This window comes from Saimiri boliviensis, chromosome 8 (assembly GCF_048565385.1).
Source record: "Saimiri boliviensis isolate mSaiBol1 chromosome 8, mSaiBol1.pri, whole genome shotgun sequence".
Classification (NCBI taxonomy): Eukaryota; Metazoa; Chordata; class Mammalia; order Primates; family Cebidae; genus Saimiri; species Saimiri boliviensis.
Genome location: NC_133456.1, coordinates 97,889,386 through 97,912,530, shown reverse-complemented (window position 1 = coordinate 97,912,530; position 23,145 = coordinate 97,889,386). Strand labels below are relative to the sequence as shown.

The following is a 23,145-nucleotide window of genomic DNA, read 5'->3' as shown; positions in this document are numbered from 1 at the left end:
AAAAATTGGAAACTAATTTGTGTACTTCAGTGCATTGGAAGAGAAGTCATTAAAATGGTACCAGTGTCTTGCTGCCCTAATTTTAAGAAATCCGTTCCATTTATTGTCACTTATCTTACTGTCCTCTCTCGGAGAAATGTTGCACTAACGTTGCTATTCAGAAAAGTAAAGATAAAAAAAAGAGAGAGAGAGAGAGCTGGGGAAGGTTGGGATGGACATTGGGGGAAGATAAGCTACCTTTGGTTCAACTTGGAGCTTGTTTCTCTTTGAAGTGAGTTGAAAGCTGTTGGTGCTAATCAGGAACTTTTGTTTTGTTTTTGACACAGAATCTTACTCTGTTCTCCAGGCTGGAGCACAGTGGTGTAATCATAGCTCACTGCAGCCTTGAACTCCTGGCCTCAAGCCATCCTCCCACCTCAGCCTTTTGAATACCCAGGGTACCAGCATGCGCCACCATGCCTGGCTAATTTTTCAATTTTTATTTTTGCAGAGACAGGGCTTTGCTCTATTGCTCAGGCTGGTCTCAAACTCCTGGCTTCAAGCCATCCTCCCGCCTCCTTGGCTTCCCAAAGTGCTAGGTCTACAGGTGTGAGCCACTCTGTGCTCAGCCCTAATCATGAACTTTGAAAAGTGCTCCATAGATTACAAAGCATTTTCCTCACTTGCCTTACATTTTGTGTGGCAGAGAAGTCTTTTATTCCTGGAGGCAATGGGTAAGAAGAGCAGCTGGACAGCGTGTACCCCTTACCCTATGTGGGCACTTCGTTATATGGAGCATGACTTAATGACTTGCTGTCCACTCTCTCTCATGAGCTACTCAGTGTCAGGAGTACAAGGCTTGGCTTAAACGTAGGGGTGCTCAAAGGCCCACCTGGCAGTTTGTTGTTGGGACACAGGGAAGCAGATTGTGACTCTGAAGAGGAGGTGCATGTCAGTATCAGAACCTGGTGGGGAACAAGAGATTGGTCAATATTTGGCTAAACTCCTTCAGCTGTTGGTGCAGCTAAAGGCATGGCAGGGCGTGGGCCGAGATGGCTGCCAAGCCCGGCCTCAGGGCATGCACAGTTCCCAAACTGGTTGTCACTGAGGCTGTTATTTATCCAAATAAGGAGAAGCAGTGGTTTTGCTGACCATCTCAGATTTCCAAGCCATGTTCCCTGGCTGGCTGGCTGGCTGACTTGCTATTTGAACTGAAAACACAAAGGTATTTCCTTGAAATTGAGCTGTCTTGTGGGGGCTCGTGGGTACCCCAGAGTCATTATTTGGAGGAAGGTTTTTTCGCTCCCCACATTTGTAGATAACATGAACATGGCTTGGTCTATTTTACCCTTCTCTTGTGACTTTTGCAACACTCAATAGAGAGGGATCTGATTTTGGACAAAAATAATACTCATTTTCAGAGGTTCGTGAACCACCACCCCCCTTTGAAGAGGATTCAAAGGTCAGAACTCCACGCTCATTTCTTAACACTAAAATGCAAGATTATTCTAGCACTTCATAGATCCTGGCCCTGTTATTGAAGTGTCTAAGCCCCAGTTTGTTCATCTGTGAAATGGGAATTATAACGTATCTGATGGGAATGAGATGAGAATTAAATGAGGTAGTTTTGGAAAGCATTAGTAAATAGGAGGTCTCCCAAAATAATCATTTCCTTCCCGATTTCCCGATTTTCAACTCCTGGCAGATTTAGTTGACAATATTTATAATAGAGAAATTCTAGATAATTATGATTGCTACCCAAAGGACTTAACCAAGCTCACAATAGAATAGAGATCAAAGAGTAGTACATCCTGGACCAGCAGGTCAGCATCACCTGGGGACTTGTTAGAAATACAGATTCCTCAGCACCACCCCAGACCTTCTGAATCAGACACAGTGGGTGTGAGACCCAGTAATATGATTTAACAAACTCTCCAGGTGATTCTGATGCCCACCGTCTAAAAGTTGGAGAACCACGATCTGAGAGTAACTCACTGGTTGGGTCAGTAGTCTAGCCATTCCTCCAGGACCCCCAGACTTTCATACCCCTTGTCCTTGACCATGCCTTAGTTCCTGCCTGGAATACCTAAGAAAGAGACCTCTTTCTTACTTGCTGAAATTCTACTCATCATTCATGAACCCATTCTCATCTCTTCAGAAAAGTGTTCCTCAGCCACCCCCATCATAAGACTCTCATTCTTCCAGGAACTACCAAAGTATTTGTCTGTTGTACTCATCTGACACTTGGCAAAGTTATTCTTGCTTTGTCATATTTTAATGTTCAGGTACATGCCTTATTTTTTCTACTAGAATGTAAGTTCTTCAAAGGTAGAAATCGTGTCTTACAGATTCCTTTTCCTTCATCGGCCTTAACCCTGGGGTTTGTCTCTAGGTAGCTACTCAGTAAATATATGGATCCACAGAATCTCATCATTGGAATGGGCCTTAGAGAAAGTCTACATGAGACTTCTTATTTACACATAAAGAAAGAGATGTTGGCCAGGTGTGACGGTTAATGCCTATAATCCTAGCATTCTAAGAGGCCTAGGCAGGAAGGTTGCTTGAGGCTAGGAGTTTGAGGCCAGCCTGGGAAATGTAGTGAGATCTTATCTCTACAAAAAAATATTTTTTTAATTAGCTGGGCATGGTAATGTGCACCTGTAATCCTACCTATTCAAGAGGCTGAGATGGGAGGATCACTTGAACCTAGGAGTTCAAGGCTGCAGTGAGCTGTGATCACACCACTGCACTACAAATTGAGCAACAGATTAAGACCTTGTTTCTTTCAAAGGAAAAAGAAAGAAAGAAAGAAAACAATGTTAATGCCTGGACCAGAATGCAAGTTCCAGGATTCCCTATTTAGTGTTCTTCCCCCATCACCCTGCTGCTCAGACTGTGGAGAAACACACCTGGGGGCTTTTAGAGCCACTGGCCTGGCCCCAAAACTAGCAGGTGCTATCGTGTTCTTGGCCACAGTCTCCAACTAAACTTAAGGAAAGCAGATGGGTTTTTTTGTTTGTTTGTTTGTTTGTTTGTTTTGAGACGGAGTTTCGCTCTTGTTACCCAGGCTGGAGCAGATGGGTTTTTTAAAGGTATACTCATTTAATTTATAAACCTGGAACCTCTTCAATTTTTTTTTCGTAACTAATGAAAACTGGTAAAGTATAAATTTTTCATTCATAAGCCCATAAAATTATGTAACAAATGGCATCAACTCATCTTACACGTGAGAATTTCCCCAGCTCGTACACTCAGGATACCTAGGATACCCATGGAACGTATTTTATTTTTGAAAGTTACCATTCACAGTGGAGCAGGCAGCTCCTCTGAACCCAGAAAGAATTGGCACGAGGGCTGTTTTGATCTGGGTCGCCATCATTGTTTTTTTCATGTTTATGTGGAAGCAAAATTGAACCTGGCAGATTTGTGAATTATTGTCTTTTGGTGTTATCCTCTGAGACTATTCCCTCACATGATCCTTTCTTCTCTTGACACGTGGGCTGATGTTGTTCAGCTGAGGATCAAAATAATGGCACAACTAAAACACCTTTCATCAGAAGTCATCCATAACATTCCCTTTAAAATTGGCTCCACAGACATAGCTCATCTTGTGCTGTATGTTTTTTCTTTTGCTTAGTAATATAACTCATATCCTACTGAGATCAATGTGAAAACAGCAGAGTGCGAGCCATGGAATGTGCTTCCTGTAGAAGAGCTAAGACAGTGACCCAGGTGCACAGAATTGGTTTCGGAAAAGCTGTGATCAAAGAAGGCGGGGTGGTGAAGGGAGACCTGAGGCAGGCCTGAAGGGGTTAAACCTACTAGGGAGCAATTGGTAGTAAGAAGCTGAGACCAGGTGAGGCCATAGGAAAGGAGTTATTATAAAAACAGACATCCTGGTATTTGAGTAGCTCCATTGTGAGTAGACATTGACCATATGGTTGGCATCTGCCATTCCCCAATGTGTTTACCACCATTTTCTCTCATGGGCTCTGAAAACCATCTCTCCTTTAAACTGCAGTTGTATAGCATGCAATTCTACATAGATCAACATCGACTCATTGTTTATGTTTAGGTATATCATATCATCAAACAAAATATACATACATTTTAATTCACACATTGTTATAATCATCCCAAAGTCATATAATGCTCTACCTAGCTGTTTTTGTATCTATCATTTAAACTGCAGTTGTATAGCATAAAATTCTTTTTTTTTTTTTTTTTGAGATGGGGTCTTGCTCTGTTGCCCAGGCTAGAGTGCAGTGTTGTGATCTTGGCTCACTGCAGCCTCTGCCTCCTGGATTCAAGCAATTCTCCTGCCTTAGCCTCCTGAGTAGCTGGGATTACAGGTGCATGCCAACATGCCCAGCTAATATTTGTATTTTTAGTAGAAATGGGGTTTCACCATATTGGCCAGGCTGGTCTTGAACTCCTGGCCTCAGGTGATTTGCCCACCTCGGCCTCCCAACATGCTGGCATTACAGGCATGAGCCACGGCACCTGGCCATAAAGCCTAAAATTCTGCATAGATCAACATCACCTCATTGTGTAAATTTAGGTATGTCATATCATCAAACTAAAATATATATACGTTTTAATTCTCACATTGTCGCAATCGTCCTAAAGTTATATAATGCTCTACCTAGCTGTTTTTGTTCACAATATAATCAATTTGGTCAGTTTCTCCAATGAAAGGCATAGAGCGCAGTGACAGAGACTCTGTGCCTCTGTGGGCAGTGCATGCATCTCTGAGGGGCATGGTCCTGGAAATGTCACCCCATAATGGACTTAGAGTTATAATGATAAGAGATTTAAATCAGATGAGACTCAGATATTTTATTTTATAAGTAATCTGGTGCCTGTGACTGATGATGACTTTGTGCATGTGTCTGTGCATACATATATGTAATTGATATGATATGGTGGTATCTATATAGTGCTGAGTGATATACAGATAGGTATATATAAGTATAATATACATAAGCATATTTACTGATATGTCTATTGGTTAAATATAACTAACATATAACTAATTATATAACTTACTCATTTTGAAGCAAATAGATAAAACCTAATTATAAGAGAGGCTCTTACAATTAGAGGCTCAAGAGAAGCTCTAGATCATTAGATCTAGATCGCCCAGTGAGAGGCCCAGTGATTCTTCTCCTTTGCTGTGAAAATCTGGACCTGTGAATGAAGTGAGTGAGGTACTTCTCAGACAGACTTGTTCGTGTTTCACACCAAGGCCAGAAATTGAATAAGGAATCCCTCAGTGATCCTGCGTGGGAAGCCATGAAGACCATTGTTCCTTACACAGTAGCTCGCAGTGTCCTGGAGTGCACAGCAGGTCACACTCAAACAAGCAAGGGAGCTGGGGTTCTTGCTGCCTCATTGTTTAGCAGCTATGGGAAGCTGGGTGAGGTTCTTAACTCCCTGTACTTGTGTTTGCCAGCCATTCACAAGGGGATAGGAACACCTGTACTATATCTTTCACTGAGTTCTGGAGCCCGTGAAATGTCACAATTGAGAGCCCTTTGTAAACTGCAAACTGCTGTGTGATTATTGGAGTATTTGTGTAAGGTGAGCACAAGGATTTAAAATCCCTTGTTAGAATATGAAATGTTACAAGCAAATAAAGCAATATATCCTATATGGCAACATGGGGTTGACAAGTTAAATAGGAGTTTCAAGAACTGTCATAAAGAGAAAAATAAAGGCACTAAAGCATTGTAGTTGAGTGGCACAGATAACTTACTGGCATCAAATCTAGAAAACACAGAAAGGGAGTTGTGCATAAAAGAACAAGGTCCGTCCAGGAAATGGGTGGACGTGCAGAGATGGAGATAAGTCGAGAGAAGGAGTTATTTGTACCATCTGTTGCAAGTGGTATAAAGATGATATCATTTTATAAACTGTAACTATTTTAGGTACAAAAGGAGGTTGTCCTTGGCCTTGAGAACACAGGAGTAGCCCAGCAGAAGATTGAGTGTCAGTGAGAAGGACATTTTTCTTTTATCCATCCTACAGTTCTGCACAGTTATTGATTGTGGCTTGGAAGCGAAATGATTTATTTAACATTACTTCTTTATTGTGTTCTAGATTGAGATCTTTAATCACTGTTGGGGCCAGGACTGGTCAGCCAGGTCTGGCCACTGGAGGGCTCAGTAGAGTTCCTGTGTCAAAAGATTTATAGAAATAGCTCTCATCTTAAATATAGCCATAAGCTCACCACTGACTGGACCATCTCTTTCCTGGGAATTAAATAATTTTGGCAGCAGTCTGTCTGCCTTATGTCTGGGAGACATTCTGTTTACAATCAAATGAAACAACAGGCTAACTAAAATCTTACAAGTGACAATCTTTCCAATTTTACCAATCCAAACAAGATGAATTTGAAATTTTTTCAATGTAATAATCCTTTCCCTTCCTAATATCATCTTCATATCTATAGGCACAGTTTAGATTTTCTTTGACCAAATGTAATTTTTTAAAAGCCAATGAAGAAATGAATATGAAAGGGAAAATAAGAATATATGTCACAATACTATTGGCCTTATCAGAGCATAAAAATTATTTCCTGTTGAGGTAATGCTGAATATTTCCTAGCATGTCCATTCTTAACACTGACTCAGAAAGAATACATTGCTTCCAATTTTATTTATTTTTTTTAGACTGAGTCTCACTCTGTCGCCAGGCTGGAGGACAGTGGTGCAATCTCGGCTCACTGCAACCTCCACCTCTCGGGTTCAAGAGATTCTCTTGCCTCAGCCTCCCAAGTAGGTGAGACTACAGGAGTACACCACCAAGCCCAGCTAATTTTTAAATTTTCAGTAGAGAAAGAGTTTCATCATGTTGGCCAGGATGGTCTCGATCTCTTGACCTCGTGATCCGCCCACCTCAGCCTCCCAAAGTGCTGGGAATACAGGTGTGAACCACTGCGCCTGGCTGCTTCCACTTTGCTTATAGGCCTAGTTAATGAAAGGAAGAGGGAAAAATGAAGAGACACTTTATACGCTGCTGGGAAATGTAGGGATGGCTGTAATGTCCCAAGGTAGAGCAGGCGGAGAGGGATCTGGTGAAGTAATCAGATCAGAGTGTGGGGATGTTAGTGGTTGCACACACTCATACGAAACCAAACTCTTGTGGTGAGTTACCCTGAAGGAGCCCTTCTCTGGAGAGTGTGCCTTCCACTGAGATGAAGCCACTGGGTCCTATATGGCACCAGGATATTGTTTAGGAAATTTGCTTGTCTGGTTCATTACCGGGTACTCTGGAGCCTTTGGAGATTGAACTCCTCCTCTCTCTTGGGTGAGCTCTGTGCTTGCTAGAGAGCATTTAACTCATCCTGATTCACCGCAGGATTGGGCTGGCTTTCAAACTCCTGACAGTGAATTACTGTTCTGGTAATGACAAATCCATCCGTGCATGCACAGACAGTGCCCTGGAGCATTTTGAAAGTGAAAGGAAATTGCTGTGAACCTGGCAGGAAGGAGAGGAAGGGAGAGGTAAACCAGATCTCTTCTCAAATTGAACCCACCGACTCTCACTGTAACAGGGTCAACAGAAGCTACCTCTCTCTAGTGTAACAGGTATGGTGTCTTGTGGGGTTTTTTTGTTTTGTTGCTTTTTCTTTTCTTTTTTTTTTTTTTTTGAGACAGAATCTCACTCTGTCACCCAGGCTGGAGTGTGGCAGTGTGATCTTGGCTCATTAAAGCCTCTCAGCCTTCCGGGCTCAAGTGATCCACCCAACTCAGCCTCCTAGGTAGCCGGGAACACAGGCATGCACCACCATGCCCAGCTAAGTTTTAATTTTTTTTTTTTTACAGACAGGGCCTCCCTATGTTGCCCAAGATTGTCTCAAATTCCTGGGCCCAGGGGATCTTCCTGCTTCCACCTCCCAAAGTGCTAGGATTACAGGCATGAGCCACAGCACCTGGCCCATAGCGGATATGGGATAACACATTGAACATGGCATGCTTTGCCTAGCCAAGCAGCAGAGAGACAGAGAAAGTTCACTGCTGTTTCCTGGGGGACAGCCTGGCTCCAGACCTTTCACATACAGTCACTGGAACAAGCAACCTGGCACATAATAAGCAGGTAAAGAAGAATTTTAAGAACCATGTCTGTTAGCACACCACATGCTAACAGGGTCTTTGGGGGATGTGATGGGGCAGCAGCGTAGCCTAATCAGACAAGGGAGACCACCCCTCCATCCCCCTTCCTGGAAAGTATGTGTTTGGCCAAAGTCACAAAACCTGCCTAATGTATACCAGATTCATCAGAAGCTAATAGTGTGTGCCTCCCATACTCTGGTGAGAAATAACAAACCCTTGCTGATCAGGTTAAAAATCAAAACAAGAGCTTCCACGTTCCTTCTACTGTTTTCCGACCTCTTAGGTGGCATCTGTTACAACCACTTCATCTAAATATTGTTTCTAGTAAGACATCTTAGGAGGGTGGCAGTGTCACGTGCTCCATTTGCCCCCTTCTTTAATAACCACAAAGTGATTTGATGGCAGTAAAGGGTTTTTTTAGAAAGCCTGCAGAGGACTGGATTTGAACTTGAAAGACGTCATGGAATTCTTTTGGTCAGCAAGAACAACCTCTAAAAGCCTGAAAATGTTTTAAAAATGCACAGGCTGCCCAGAGCGTGGTAGTCGGGTATGGCGTGAAGCCAGTGGGGCTTCCAGCCCAGCGTGTGGAGTTCCTTGTCACTGTATTCCCGCTTGGATTGCTTTTGGTTCCACTCAGTCCCCAAGGGCTCAGTAAGCATGATGGTGATCAGAGCCTGCCTGCGAGTGAAGGAGATGCTTCTTTCTCCCTCACCTTTTGCTAGCAATGCACGAATGCCTGTCCTCCGCTGAGAGCTGCACAAGTCGCTTCGTGTTGTGGACACGCACCTTCTTGTACCTGTTTCCCTGGAAGAGACCAGCTGTGCTGACAGCAGTTGTACAAGGAGGTCTCTGGGGATCCCCTACCCTTCTTGTCCTTCATCTTGTTTAGGGTGGGGCAGAAGCGCTCTGGTTTCCTTTCCGGATTCCCCTCTGCACAGCTGTGGTTTACCCTCTGTATCTTTTCTTCTCATTTCACATGTATTTTCCAGAGTGATTGCAGTTGCTTGCCCGGCGCTACGTAGGACTGATTAATGGCTGCTACCCAAAGTTCAGCTTGGTAAAACTGAGCTGGTTAATGAGTAGACAGCCTCCTATCGCCCACATGTTTTCCCTCCGGTATTATAAACTAGGGGAAGAGGCTCATGTTTCCTTCAGCTGCCAATCCCCAGACTTCAGAAGTCTGGCAACAGAATGGATGTTGGGTGCTGGTCTCGGTTTTTGTAGTAGCACCTTTAAATCAACAGAAAACCAATCTGAAAGCTGGTTCCTCTGGATTAGTGAGCGTGTTGGGTTTTCTGATAGTTTCATTTCTCGGTGGCTGGCTGTTTGCCCTTCTTAATGATCCTGCTTGCCTTAGGTGAAATATATTTTGTAATATTTCCTTTGCTGTTAACCCATTTGCCTAGGCCGCTTAGAGTTTCTTCATTGGTGTCTTCCCTGTAAGCAATTGTTGAAGGACTGAGTCACCCGTGCAGTAGCCTGTGGTTGGATGTGGGCTGAGGTTATTCAGTGACTAATTTCCAAGGGGAGGAGAAATTGACTTATCACAGGGAGGGTTACTTTTTATCCATGCGACTGTCAGCTTCTCTCCGAAAACTGAGTAATGCTAAATGGTCTTTGTTGGTTGTGAACAATCGAGCTGAGAAACATTTTAGGATCTCGGTGTCTTTTGTGATGATTTTGTCTCTGAAGAGGAAGTTGTCTAAAATATTCAAGTGTGGAACGAAGGATTTAGATGAAGCCAGCAAACAAAGGAATCACGTAATCGGGATCTGAGCGAATGTGCTTATTCACGGCGTTAGTTATACAGGTGATTTCCTTAAGAAAAAGTAAGTGGCTTTAATTCTTTGAGGATGAAAGAGTCTCATAAAATTCCTTTTCAGTTTTCTCTGCTTACTTCATTGTGCGGTCAGATTGAGTGGTATGTTTACAAATTCTAGACTTGGAAGGGTGGGGTTTCAGATACAATAAACTGTACATAATACTGCTTTTCCGCAAGCAATATATATATATATGCTCCACAGAGAGACATAATTACATGAGGCAGTTTCCCAAGATGATTTTAAACAAATATTTTTTGTGGGAGGGTTTTTTTTTTCTGGAAATAATTTTAAGATTTTTTTTCCTTATCTTACTTTCAAGAAACTTCTGAATGAGTGATATTCGATTTGACTTACGGTACTTTTGGGAAATAAAATATAGCTCCATGTAAGGATTTCTAATTCAGACTTCAGATCTTAATTTGAAACGGCCCCAGGTATTTTCTGATGTTTCAGAAGTACGGGGTGAATAGCATTTTGATCCATGTGCAGTGTGTGGACAGGGACACCAGCCTCTCAGCCTGGGCTATCATGATGAGGCTCTTGGAGAAACTACCCTGTTTCTAAGACTGGAAGGACTCAAATCACCCAGAGACAATAGAGATTTGGGCAGTAACAGAAAGAAGAAAAGACAATGCCTAACCAAGTAGATGAATGAAGTAGAACAGTCTTGTTCTTACATTGCCGTTATATCCAGTGCAGTGAATGAACATACTCTGTGTGTGGGCTTAGGTGCGGGCAAATAGGTATCTGAGTTGTATTCAGATAAGGTGTTAGAAGAACGTTTATTTTTGTGTGTCAGTCATCTCTTTCTTGCTACAAAATGAAATTGTTTACAGCTTATATTACCACATTAGTGTTGAAATTCTCTGGGGAAAAAAGCATCAATGATACAACATAGCTAGTTATTTTAAGAGAAAAGAGATGATAAGATTATTAGAATGAGAGAGATTGGTGGTAGAAAAAGGGATTGGGATATATCAATGTGAATGGCAACTCGTTTCTGTGTATGTTGCTTATTTATTTCCTTTGTAAGTTTAGTATAATTTTCTCCTACAAGGTCTGACTTTGAGTACCCGTGCAGGAGAAACCCGGTAACTATTTAATGCCATATCTTTTCTCATTAGCCAAATAACAGTTAAAAACCAAAACAAAATAAATCTGTGTGGGTGACAGGTTCTAGAAAGATCTCTCCTTAGAAAGAACGCCCGCATCAAAGGCTGGGTGGATTGCGCAATCTTAACCATCATGCTGCTTCAGACTATCAGATTCTGGAGTCTCTAAATTCTACTTTTTATTGCAAGTGTGACCTTGGGAGATCACGCTGAAGACTTGAAAACATCCTTCTGGTGATGTCCTCTTACCTTCCACCACATCCTAAGAGCGAGTTGCCTTTGGTTGGTCCCTGTCTTCTATTGTAGAATTCTCAAATTGTCTGATCTTAAGCGTTCATTCTATTTGTGGTTTTAAAACAAATTTTCTCACTGTGTATTGGGATCATCGTGTCATTTTTCTTCTTGGGTTCTATTTAGAGCCAACGATGAAGTACGTGATCCTGGTTCTTTTTTTTTTTTTTTAACTTTTTTTTTTTATTGCATTTTAGGTTTTGGGGTACATGTGATGAACATGCAAGATTGTTGCATAGGTACACACATGGCAGTGTGGTTTGCTGCCTTCCGTCCCCTCACCTGTATCTGTCATTTCTCCCCATGCTATCTCTTCCCACCCCCCAACCCCCCCGCCCCTCCCCCATTTCCCCCCAACGGACCCCAGTGTGTAGTGCTCCCCTCCCTGTGTCCATGTGTTCTCATTGTTCAACACCCGCCTATGAGTGAGAATATACGGTGTTTGATTTTCTGCTCTTGTGTCAGTTTGTTGAGAATGATGGTTTCCAGGTTCATCCATGTCCCTACAAAGGACGTGAACTCATCGTTTTTGATGGCTGCGTAATATTCCATGGTGTATATGTACATTTTCCCTATCCAGTCTATCATCGTTGGGCATTTGGGTTGGTTCCAGGTCTTTGCTATTGTAAACAGTGCTGCAATGAACATTCGTGTGCACGTGTCCTTGTAGTAGAATGATTTATAATCCTTTGGATATATACCCAGTAATGGGATTGCTGGGTCAAATGGGATTTCTATTTTTAGGTCCTTGAGGAATCGCCACACTGTCTTCCACAATGGTTGAATTAATTTACATTCCCACCAACAGTGTAAAAGTGTTCCTATTTCTCCACATCCTCTCCAGCATCTGTTGTTTCCCGATTTTTTAATGATCGCCATTCTAACTGGTGTGAGATGGTATCTCAATGTGGTTTTGATTTGCATTTCTCTGATGACCAGTGATGATGAGCATTTTTTCATATGTTTGTTGGCCTCCTGTATGTCTTCTGCACGGCAAAAGAAACAGTCAGTAGAGTGAATCGGCAACCAACAGAATGGGAAAAAATTTTTGCAGCCTACCCATCTGACAAGGGGCTGATATCCAGAATTTACAAAGAACTAAAGCAGATCTACAAGAAAAAAACAAACAAGCCCATTCAAAAATGGGCAAAGGATATGAAGAGATACTTTACAAAAGATCCTGGTTCTTTTTAAAACTCAGTCTTGGAAAGTCAGTCATAGCTTGGCAAACCAACATAAGAATTCTGCCAAGGCTTCCGATGTGTAAGTCACCTGTATTGATAGAGACATTCAACCTCAGATTACCAATTCTGTCATAACTGCATACTTGTATGCAGCGCCACTGTGGATAACTCAGGTTGACAGTGATTCTTTCGGTGACTCTTTTGGATGACGGCAAGATTGTTTTGAAGTGGACAGGGCAGAGAAGATACACAGGATTCGCTCCAGATCCAGGATGCTGAGTTCATGGCAGGCATCCATCCTCACTAGCTGAGGTAGCATTCTGGTTGGTTGGTGTCCATGCCATACTGGATTTAGCTGTCAAATATTATGACCATCACTGGCATTTCCCACGTGAATGCCCAATACAATGTATCAGAATAATTTTAAGTTAATTGTTATATTTCTTTCTAATCTCATCTACACATACCACTAGAAAATCTAATGAGATTTTTTTTCTAACTAGATTTCTAAATGTTTCATTTTAAAGGTTATCTATCTCCTAACCATTTTTTTGCATGTCACCAAGCATGTTTAAAATACCTATGTAAATACCTTTGCTGTTTTCAAAGAAGTGTGCTCAACACTATGAATTTAAATAAATTTTACATTTTCTTTTTACTTATATTCTTTATTTTTCTAGACAGTTCTGTACTCCCTAGAATATTTTATTTTGTTTTGTTTTGTTTTATATTAGACAAAGAGTCTTGCTGTGTCACCTGGGTTGGAGTATAGTGGTGCAATCTTGGCTCACTGCAAGCTCCGCCTCCCAGGCTCAAGTGATTCTTGTGTGTCAGCCTCCTGGGTAGCTGGGACCACAGGTGCATGCACCACACCTGGCTAATTTTTGTATGTTTTATAGGGATGGGGTTTTGCCAAGTTGCCCAGGCTGGCCTTGAACTCCTGGCCTCAAATGATCTGCCCACCTCAGCCTCCAAAAGTGTTAGGATTATAGGCGTGGGCCACTATACCCAGCCCCTAGAATCTTAATGTCCCTTTTTACACTCTTGCCAAAAAGAGGAAAGTTTCTGCTGGTTAATTGGGGTCACAGATCCCCAAATCAAGATGTATTCTGAAGGTGGCTAAGGAAGGAAACGAGAACAGGGAGTAGTGACTGACCTAGTTAGGACTATTGTTCACACCAAGAGGGTTCTAGATACTAGATTGATTAACTGATTGAGATGGAGTCTCACTTTGTCACCCAGGCTGGAGTGCAGTAGTATGATCTTGGCTCACTGCAATCTCTACCTTCCGAGTTCAAACAATTCTCCTGCCTCAGCCTCCTGAGTAGCTGGGATTACAGGTGCACATCACCACGTCCAGCTAATTTTTGTATTTTTAGTAGAGATGGGGTTTTGCCATATTTGCCAGGCTGGTTTAGAACTCCTGACCTCAAGTGATCTGCCTGCGTTGCCCTCCCAAAGTGCTGGGATTACAGGCCTGAGCCACTGTGCCCAGACAGTTCTAAATATTTTAAATATTTTTCTGGAGTTAATAACAGTAATGACAGCAGTACCTACCATTTGTTGTATGTGATTAGCCATGGACACTGTATAATGCTTTATACACAGTGGCATGTTTGAGTCAGTGTGATGAATTTATCTCGATGTTTGTTTTGGTTGATTACTGCACTGTGTGATCTGATTATGTGGGGAATTTGCTCAGATATCCGCTGCTCTCTGAGCCAGTCCCTCCTGTATTTTATGACCTGTGAAGGCCTGTGCTGCTTCCTGCTGAGCCACACTTTTTTATTGGGCCCTGCATTGTGAAGGCAGAGTGGAAGAGGTGTTTACAGATGATCCTTGTTGCTCTCCTGGAAAACCTGTGTCACATGGTTGCCCCTGCCTCCCTGGAATGAGCATCAGTCAAGTGTATTATCACAGAGTGACCTTGGGACTGGCCCTTCTGGTCTAAGGCACTGAGTACCTGAGTCATGAGGGTGTCCAGTGAGCAGGGAGGACATCATGGGCTGGAGCGTCAGGGCAAGGGCCATGCAGAGCAGAGGTACCTGGAGCCTGACCTCGAACCTAGGTATGGATCCACAACAACTAGGACATGGGGAGAGAGACCCTGGCATGAGGACAGCATCAGGATATCCCAAGTTAGGTTTAGAGAAGGGAGAACAGATTCGCCTATCATGGTGAGAGCTCTGTTTGTGGGGAAAGAATGGAGATAAAATCAGAATTATGAGGGAGAAGCCTGCATACAACAGGGGCCCCAGAAATCATCAGCCCCCATAGGAGCCAAGAGGCCAATGCAGCTGTGTCCAGGTCATATATTCAAAAAGGGCTCCACTTGGTTGCTACGTGTTTGCACCTTATTTGCACTCCTCATTGCTTACATTAATTATGAAATCCACCTGTCTATGTAAAACTCACAGGGCAGGGGTTCTACACTGCTGAATCAGTCCAGATACAAGATAAGGAAGCCGTGGGAGTCTGCTGGTTGTTCCTGCATTCTCATTTATGATATCTAGGTATAAGAAAGCAGGTGCCCTCTTCATGACGCTTGGGGTTTTCCATGGAACTTGGGAGCTTGTTTAGAAGTGTACCCTAGAATAATGCCAGGCACTCAGCAAGTGCTCGGTAAATACTGTTGACTACATGCAGTGAATTTTTATGATCAAGAAGCAGTGAGTTTGTATCCTGTGTGTTAGGCTCTGTTTCACTTTCAGCCTTCTCCTGGCGCCTCTACTATCCCTACTCTCTTCTGCATCACCCACATCATAGCGTCTCTTGGCTGCTCATCTTGGTTCTTGCCATTCGAGCCCCCACCTCCTTCCTCAGGTCCCTACCTCACCCACCCTCCAACCATTTATACTCTTCTTGTTTGTCACATCTCCTGGAAGACAGGATAGGGATTGTGGGCTCCTGTGACCTCACCAATGGAACTCGAAGAATGGGTGGGGCCTGTGGTCCTTCCCTCAGTTATTTGGAGAATCTCAGTGAGCATTTATTTCCCTCTTACACCTTGACCAAAGCAAAAATGCATCAGATCAGCATATCTTGAATTAGCTTGTATTTTTTATTCTACTCCCTTGCTAAACACAGTATGGTAGTTGTGAATTACCATTGACTGTTGAACAAATTGGGAGTTAGGGATGCTAACCCCCAGCCCCGCCCCCTCCCCACCACCACACACACACACGCAGTAAAAAAAAAAAATCTGTGTAGGGGTCAGCGCAGCGCCTCACACCTGTAATCCCTGCAGGGTGGGAGGATAAGATCTTCAGATTACCTGAACGCAGGAGTTCGAGACTAGCCTGGCCAACATGATGAAACCCCATCTCTACTAAAAATACAAAAATTAGCTGGGCATGGTGGCACATGTCTTTAATCCCAGCTACTCGAGAGACTGAAGTAGGAGAATCACTTGAACCCAGGAGGCAGAGATTGCAGCGAGCCAAGATCAAGCCACTGCACTCCAAGCCTGGGAGACAGAGCGAGACTCCATCTCAAAAATCATCATCATCATCATCATCATCATCATCATCATCATCATCATCTGTGCAGAACTTTTACCTCCCCACAAACTTCTCACAGCCTACTGTGGACCATAACACTTACAGATGATATGAATAGTTGATTAACACATAGTTTGTATGTTATATATAACATCTACTGTAGTCATACAATAAAGTTAGCTGGAAAATACCAAATGTTCTTAAGTAAACCATAAGAAAGAAAAATTCTGTTTCCTATTTATTAAGTAGAAGTGGATCATCATAAGGGTCTTCAACCTTGTCAACTTCATGTTGAATAGGTAAGGAGGGAGAAGAGAAGGAGTTGTGGCCTTTCTCTCTCAGAAGTGGCAGAGGAGGAAGGAGATCTATGTATAAGTCAACCCACACAGTTTAAAGCCATGTTCTTCAAGGTTCCATTGTCATTGCACTCCTCTTTGCTTAATTATTTCTTTCCAGTCTCTCCGTGCTGATTTCTCATAGGCTCAAAGGAGGAGTTGGTGAATGAACGAAAACTTCCCTTCTAGTGTTTCCTGCATGGGTCTCCTTTCCCCTGCTCATCTCCCTAGACTGTATCCACTTGGAAAGATGGGTAACATGGTTACTATTTTTCAGGGCTAACAGTGGGAAAATGGGCTTAGGACAAGTTTTAGAAAACACAGTGTTAGCACTATTGAAACACTAGACCTGAATTTATTAAGCAGCGTCTCTAACAGGCTGTGACGTTAAAATTTAAATCACCACACTATTTTTTCCTGAAACCCCACAAAATTGCACTCTTCATCATGTGTATTTATTCTTTGTGCTTGCTGTAACATGGTACTGTACATTTGGTGGCTTAAAACACCATATGCTTTTTAAACACCATAGGTGTATCATCTTACCTTTATGGAGATCAGAAGTCCCAAGTAGATTTTGCACATCAGTATCAATGTGTCCGCAGGGTCACTCTCCCTCTGGAGGCTCCAGAGAGGGATCCATTGCCTCACTTTTTCCAGCTTCTAGCAGCTGCCTGCATTCCTTGGCTCATGGTCCCTCCTCATAGCACCTTCCAAACTCTTCTAACTCTACTTCTGTCATTATGGTTCTCCCCTCGAGCTAATTCCCCTGCCTCCCTCCTCCACGTATAAAGACTCTTGTGATTGCCTTGAGTCCACCAGGATAAAGATCTCCCATCTCACCATCCTTAACTTTACCCCATCTGCAAAGTCTCTTTTGCCATGTAAGGAAACATTCACAGGTTCCAGAATGAGGGTGTAGACATTTTGCAGGGAAGTCACACGGTTACACACTGAGACTTCTCTTAAACCATGAATATCAAAGTAAACTTTCTAATCCCTTGTTTTCTTTTCAGATGCAGAGAGAATTTGTTTATGCAAGAGGAGATGGCCCTGGGGCCTCTCGTCCTGGATCTACTGCTCATCCGCCCCATGCAATTCCAAATTCCCCACCGTCTACTCCAGTGCCCCATTCCATGCCCCCCTCCCCATCTAGAATTCCTTATGGGGGCACCCGCTCCATAGTTGTTCCTGGCAATGCCACCATCCCCAGGGACAGAATCTCCAGCCTGCCAGTCTCCAGACCCATCTCTCCAAGCCCAAGCGCCATTTTAGAAAGAAGAGATGTCAAGCCGGATGAAGACATGAGTGGCAAAAACATTGCAATGTACAGAAATGAGGGTTTCTATGCTGATCCTTACCTTTATCACGAGGGACGGATGAGCATAGCCTCGTCCCATGGTGGACACCCACTGGATGTTCCTGACCACATCATTGCATATCACCGCACCGCCATCCGGTCAGCAAGTGCTTATTGTAACCCCTCAATGCAAGCGGAAATGCATATGGAGCAATCACTGTACAGACAGAAATCAAGGAAATATCCAGATAGCCATTTGCCTACACTGGGCTCCAAAACACCCCCTGCTTCTCCTCACAGAGTCAGTGACCTGAGGATGATCGACATGCATGCTCACTATAACGCCCACGGGCCCTCTCACACCATGCAGCCAGACCGGGTCTCCCCGAGCCGCCAGGCCTTTAAAAAGGAACCAGGCACCTTGGTGTATATAGAAAAGCCACGGAGCGCTCCAGGATTATCCAGCCTTGTGGACCTCGGCCCTCCTCTAGTAGAGAAGCAAGTTTTTGCTTACAGCACAGCAACAATACCCAAAGACAGAGAGACCAGGTAAGGTGCAATGAGGGTGACTGAGGGTGGTACCTGGGCCCATGTGTCACTGTGGTCTGCTCTACAGGGGTCAATCCAACAGAATAAATGTCTGAGCACCCATTTCTGCAGCATGCCCTGTGACTGCTGCAGGAGTCACAGAGTGGTGTCAAAGTCACCGTTGTCTGTAGAGTTTCTGAATTGGCGGGGTGTTACAGCCATTAAGCCATGTTCAAGAAGACAGGTGCACCAACAATAGTAATCAGTCCCTTGTGCCTCTGGAGCATGGATCTAACAGCATTGTCATTTATATAAATCTGAATAATTTGGAAGAAAATTGTCATTAGCAGAAGCCAGATGAAAAGATCAAGAGGTCATAATAATTGATCTGCTACTGCTAAAAATAAACAGTGAGTGGTTTCAGTTTTCACTGTTGGAAATGGCAGATTGTGTTTTTCCTTGTGGAATACAATTTTGTTTTCTCATCTGGTTGTGGGAAGTGGAAAGAATGTGTCTGTTTTCTAGGATGATAACATCTGAATTTGCATGAAAATAGAATGGCTTAGATTTAATATGCATGTAGAAGTGGTGCTGAAATCAGCAAAATTTTTCTAGTGAAAGACTCTGGGGATTTGAATTATTTCTTTTTAAATAGATATGTTTTATAATTTACCAATTCAGAAGCTTCCTACTCTATCTTGAAAAACCAAAGTTCATATAGTAATAGAAAAGCTAATTTTGATAAAGAGAATTTCTCTAGCCTGAATTGGTTGAAAGAAATCAACATAATAATCATAAAAATCTGACCAAAGAAATTGAGTCCAAAAGAGGTTAAGCATGTTGCTATCTATGAATCAAGGGGTATGAAAAATAAGCTGTCCAGATATTCAGTTATTCAATACCTTATTAGAACCACTGCTTCTCACTAAAAATATATTAATATTGTTTACTGTTACATACCATGTAAAAAGAAGGCCAAAGTTGTGAATGGAATGTGACCTGTCTACCTTACTGTTTTCACACGCAAGTCAGAAGGCCCTGAACTCCTCTTTAGCACAGTTTTATTATGAAAGAGCTATCCCTTCTTATTTGTTCAGTTACAGGGACTATCATAGCAGAAAGATTTCAGGAGGTGGAAAGAGAATGAACATGAAAGTTTGGGATCATTAATGAAACAACAAGTTCTAACTCTCTTATATAGCTACAATAACAACAACAATGACTGGTCTGATGATGCAGGACTGAGAAAAAACAGGGATTGGAAATTTGTATTCATTCTCTCCTTCCAAAGTCCTCATGAAGTGAAATTCTAAGCATCAAAGAAAGGGACTCTTCCCATCACCACAGACAGCTAAGTTGTATAGGATAAACACTCATAGTGGTTCATTGGAACACACCAATGTGACAACTGGAGGGGAATCTACCACGATGTGTCATAAGGCTTGGAAGCCTGTGCTGTGTACCTCACAGAAAGGATAAAAGGATAGCACACCTGTCCCCTGTGGTGGGCTGTGAGGTGCTGGTTGGGAAATGGTGTGTCACCGAGGGGATGGGACTTAGGGGAATAAGAATTTAGTTCAGGAAACAACAAAAATAACCCATCTCCTGCATATAATGTTGAGAGCCAGAATCCAGCCTCCCCATCATCCCCCTGCCTCCCACACTGACCAGTCTTAGAAGAGGATCAGGAGTTTGATTTTGCCATGCTTATAGCGAACTGTTTCCACCCTAATTCTTGGATGATAAAAACCTGAATTTGCATGAAAACAGAATAGTTTAAATTTAATATTATTTGGGGAGTAGTGCTGAAATTAGCAAAATTTTTGGCCAATGATGGTGTCCGCCTTCTTCCCAAAACCTAGCTCAGTGTCACCCATGTAATTACCACACATACACAACTTAATGTACATCCTTGAGCCTCACTTATCAAGAGATTTAGTTATGGAGAGAGTAAAACAAAGAAACCCTCTGCTGACCTGTGGCATCTTCTCTGTATGGGCTCAAAGTCTTGAAGGATTTTAGCTTTTGGTACTATAGCTATTCTTTTAGGGACTCCACTCCTTTTTTTAAAAAAATATCTGCCAACCTCAGAGACTTGTATTTTATAAAATTTCAGAAAATTATTTGGATTTCAGTTTTACATATTAGAAAACCTTTTTAGAAAATACAAATTATTGTATCTCCAGATTAATAAATATAAGAAAAACTGACTAAATAGATGAATGTTCACCTAAAATACACTGTCATTATCACCACTGTATTCTGACATATGATTATAATTATGAATGTAATTTTACATGTTCACATTTTTCATTCCCCATAATGTGAAATAGCAGAGGAAGAATTTTATTTCATACAACTTGCCAAGGTGACTCCTCACCTGTTAATCAGCTTATCTCCAGAGGGTGGAATTGGAGTGCTTGGGTGTATGTGGGCTGCTTAGACTCTCTTAGACACACAAAGAGACACACACAGAGACACACATGCCACACACGAGACAGACACACCTACACATACCCCCATGCAGACACGTACGCACACTCACTCTGTCTACATTTAGAATCAGTATTGTGGAAAGACATAAACACTCCCCACTAACTCCACCCAGGTGCATGTCAAAGGTAAAGAATAATTCTCCAGTCAAAAGAACTTGAGTCTGGAACTTTCGCCCTTAGCACTCCCATATGCTTCCCCCATTGTTTCTTACATGGGACAAAGTGACAAGGGTGGAGCTCATGCCATACTTCCTTCTCCAAAGACAGCTCAGAAGCTGGCCCTGAACTCTTTTAGATATCTTGGTAATTAGGCTGACGTGTAGTATTCCTGGGGAGTGTATACCAAGGAGGTGAATGGCACCTATCATTCACTGAGAGCCTTTTATGAGCCAAGCACCATGTGAAGTGATCTCTATATATTATAAGATGTGATCATTATGACAACCCAGTGAGGCAAGTACTGTCATCATCTCCATTTTACAGATGGAGGCTCAGAGAGGTTAAGTAAGTTACCTGAGACCACAAAGCCAGTAAGTGGCATAAAATGTCTAGGTCTATTAACGAATCCTAAATATTCCATACTGTTTACCACTGTGCACTGTTCTGCCTTGCAAATAAGAATTATGAGCCACACTTTCATACAGCAGAGTGGTTAATTCAGGAGTGAATTCTGAACATTTTAACCAGAATTCTTCAAAAATTGTTTCAAGACTGGATGCTAAGTAACTGCTCCTAAAGGATATTTACAATCATAAACACAGTAGAATTTGCATAATTATACTGCTAAATATATACATGCCATTTTAAATATAACTGCCCTAGCTAGTATATTAGCACAATTATGCAGAAATAGGGAAGAAAGAGGACAATATTCTTGACAGATTTTTCTTTTTAATGCATCTGAGTACTATGTCAAAGAAAAATGTTAAAAACAGGAACATCAGAAACAATTACTGAAGCACAAAATTATAGTCCATTGTCTCATCAATACCATGATGTTATTTAGAAATACTTAATCTGTGTAAGTATTGTTAAAGAGTTTTCAAGTTAAGCTTTAATGCTTAACTTCATGAGCACAGGGTCCTGTAAAGAACCAATCCAATTTCTGTTGCAATTCCATAATATTAAAAAGCAAATAAATCTGAGAGTGTTTTTTATATGAGACTCTCAAATGACATTTTACATTGAAGATGTGAAGCTGCAGAAACACAGGAGGGAAGCTGAGATATCAGTGGCTGTGCTTTCTGTTGGCACCGCTGGGTTCCTATGTTGTTCTGAAGAGCACTTCAGTGTAATAGCCCAAATAACTGCGGGACGTCAGAAATCAGAGGGAAAAATTCTTCCTTCCACATTCATACTTAGAAGACATCCAATGGTAGCTTTTTTGAAGGAATATGATTTTGTAACAACTCTGTTGACTTGAAAGTAGCTCGCTCAAGACTAAGTAATTGAGTCGAGTCTTATATATAGTCACGTACCTTGTGCTATGCATTTGGCATCTCTTTCTTTTTAAAGATGCTTCAATGAGCATCTAGTAATAATAAATTGCATCTAGACTATCTGGAGAACACAATGTCTATGGTATAGCATTCACATGATGGTAGAGGTCTCCACCTAGGAATACCAGGGACTTTGGGGTACAGTGACAGATGCTTTGACTAGCTGCTTTGACTTTCAGAACAACCATACTAGTGTCTGAGCTTCTAGAAAAGAAAGCAATCTTGAGTAATAAAGTGACTTTACCCAAGTAACTTCCATTCAGCTAGGACTGCTAGTAGAGAATATTCCTAGTGACTAGGAGAGACTGCCCAAGGAGCTCATGTGTGACAAATGGCTTAGTGTCTGAGGCTCTATCTTCTCTAGGTTGTAAAATTACTTCATTAAACAGCATCATTATTTCTATTCATGGCACATAAAACAGCCCTTAAGAATTGTAAAATTCTCGGATATTTATGTTTTGCTATTTTCTATTTGTAGTTTGGATCGTATATCGTAATGTAAAATATCTTGGGTGAAATAACACTCAGAATTCATGAGTGCTCATTGCAAAGTGACTAACTTGCCTTCAAAATGTATAGCAGGTTCCTCCAAATTGACTTTTCAGGCCACAGTAAACTTGAAATTAGATTGTATTTTTACACTATTCTATAGGTAGAGCAGCTAAATGCAACAAATTAGTATAGAGTTACACTAGGAAGAAAAATTTTGCTCCAGCTGGGCACCTATATATACAGAAAAAACAAGCAACTTGAGTTTTGTTGTGATGTTTGAGGCTTAGTAGACTTAGAGGGCAGAAATTTCTGTGTACTGGAGGAAGCCCGCATGGCAACTGGCAGCTTGTGTCTGCTTTGAATCATTTCACATCACTTTCTCATCTTAATTAGGATTCAGTGTTACCATGTTGGTAACATTTAGGGATGAGATGAATCCTTAGTTAAACAGTTGATCGAATGAAAGTCTAAATTCAGATTTATGTCATTG

At 42.0% G+C, this 23,145-nt stretch overlaps 1 protein-coding gene across 14 annotated transcripts in view; it reads left to right on the top strand.

The window, feature by feature from the left end:
* KIAA1217 (KIAA1217 ortholog) overlaps positions 1 to 23,145 on the top strand; it is an 820,690-nt gene that overhangs the window by 728,407 nt on the left and 69,138 nt on the right. For 13 of the 14 annotated variants that reach the window (XM_074404924.1, XM_074404916.1, XM_074404923.1 and 10 more), the window contains one exon: positions 17,358 to 18,190. In XM_074404924.1, the coding sequence (XP_074261025.1) occupies positions 17,358 to 18,190 (833 nt within the window). Of the gene's footprint in view, positions 1 to 4,208; positions 9,926 to 17,357; positions 18,191 to 23,145 lie in introns of those variants that run through there. The other variant, XM_074404922.1, reaches the window with a different exon arrangement.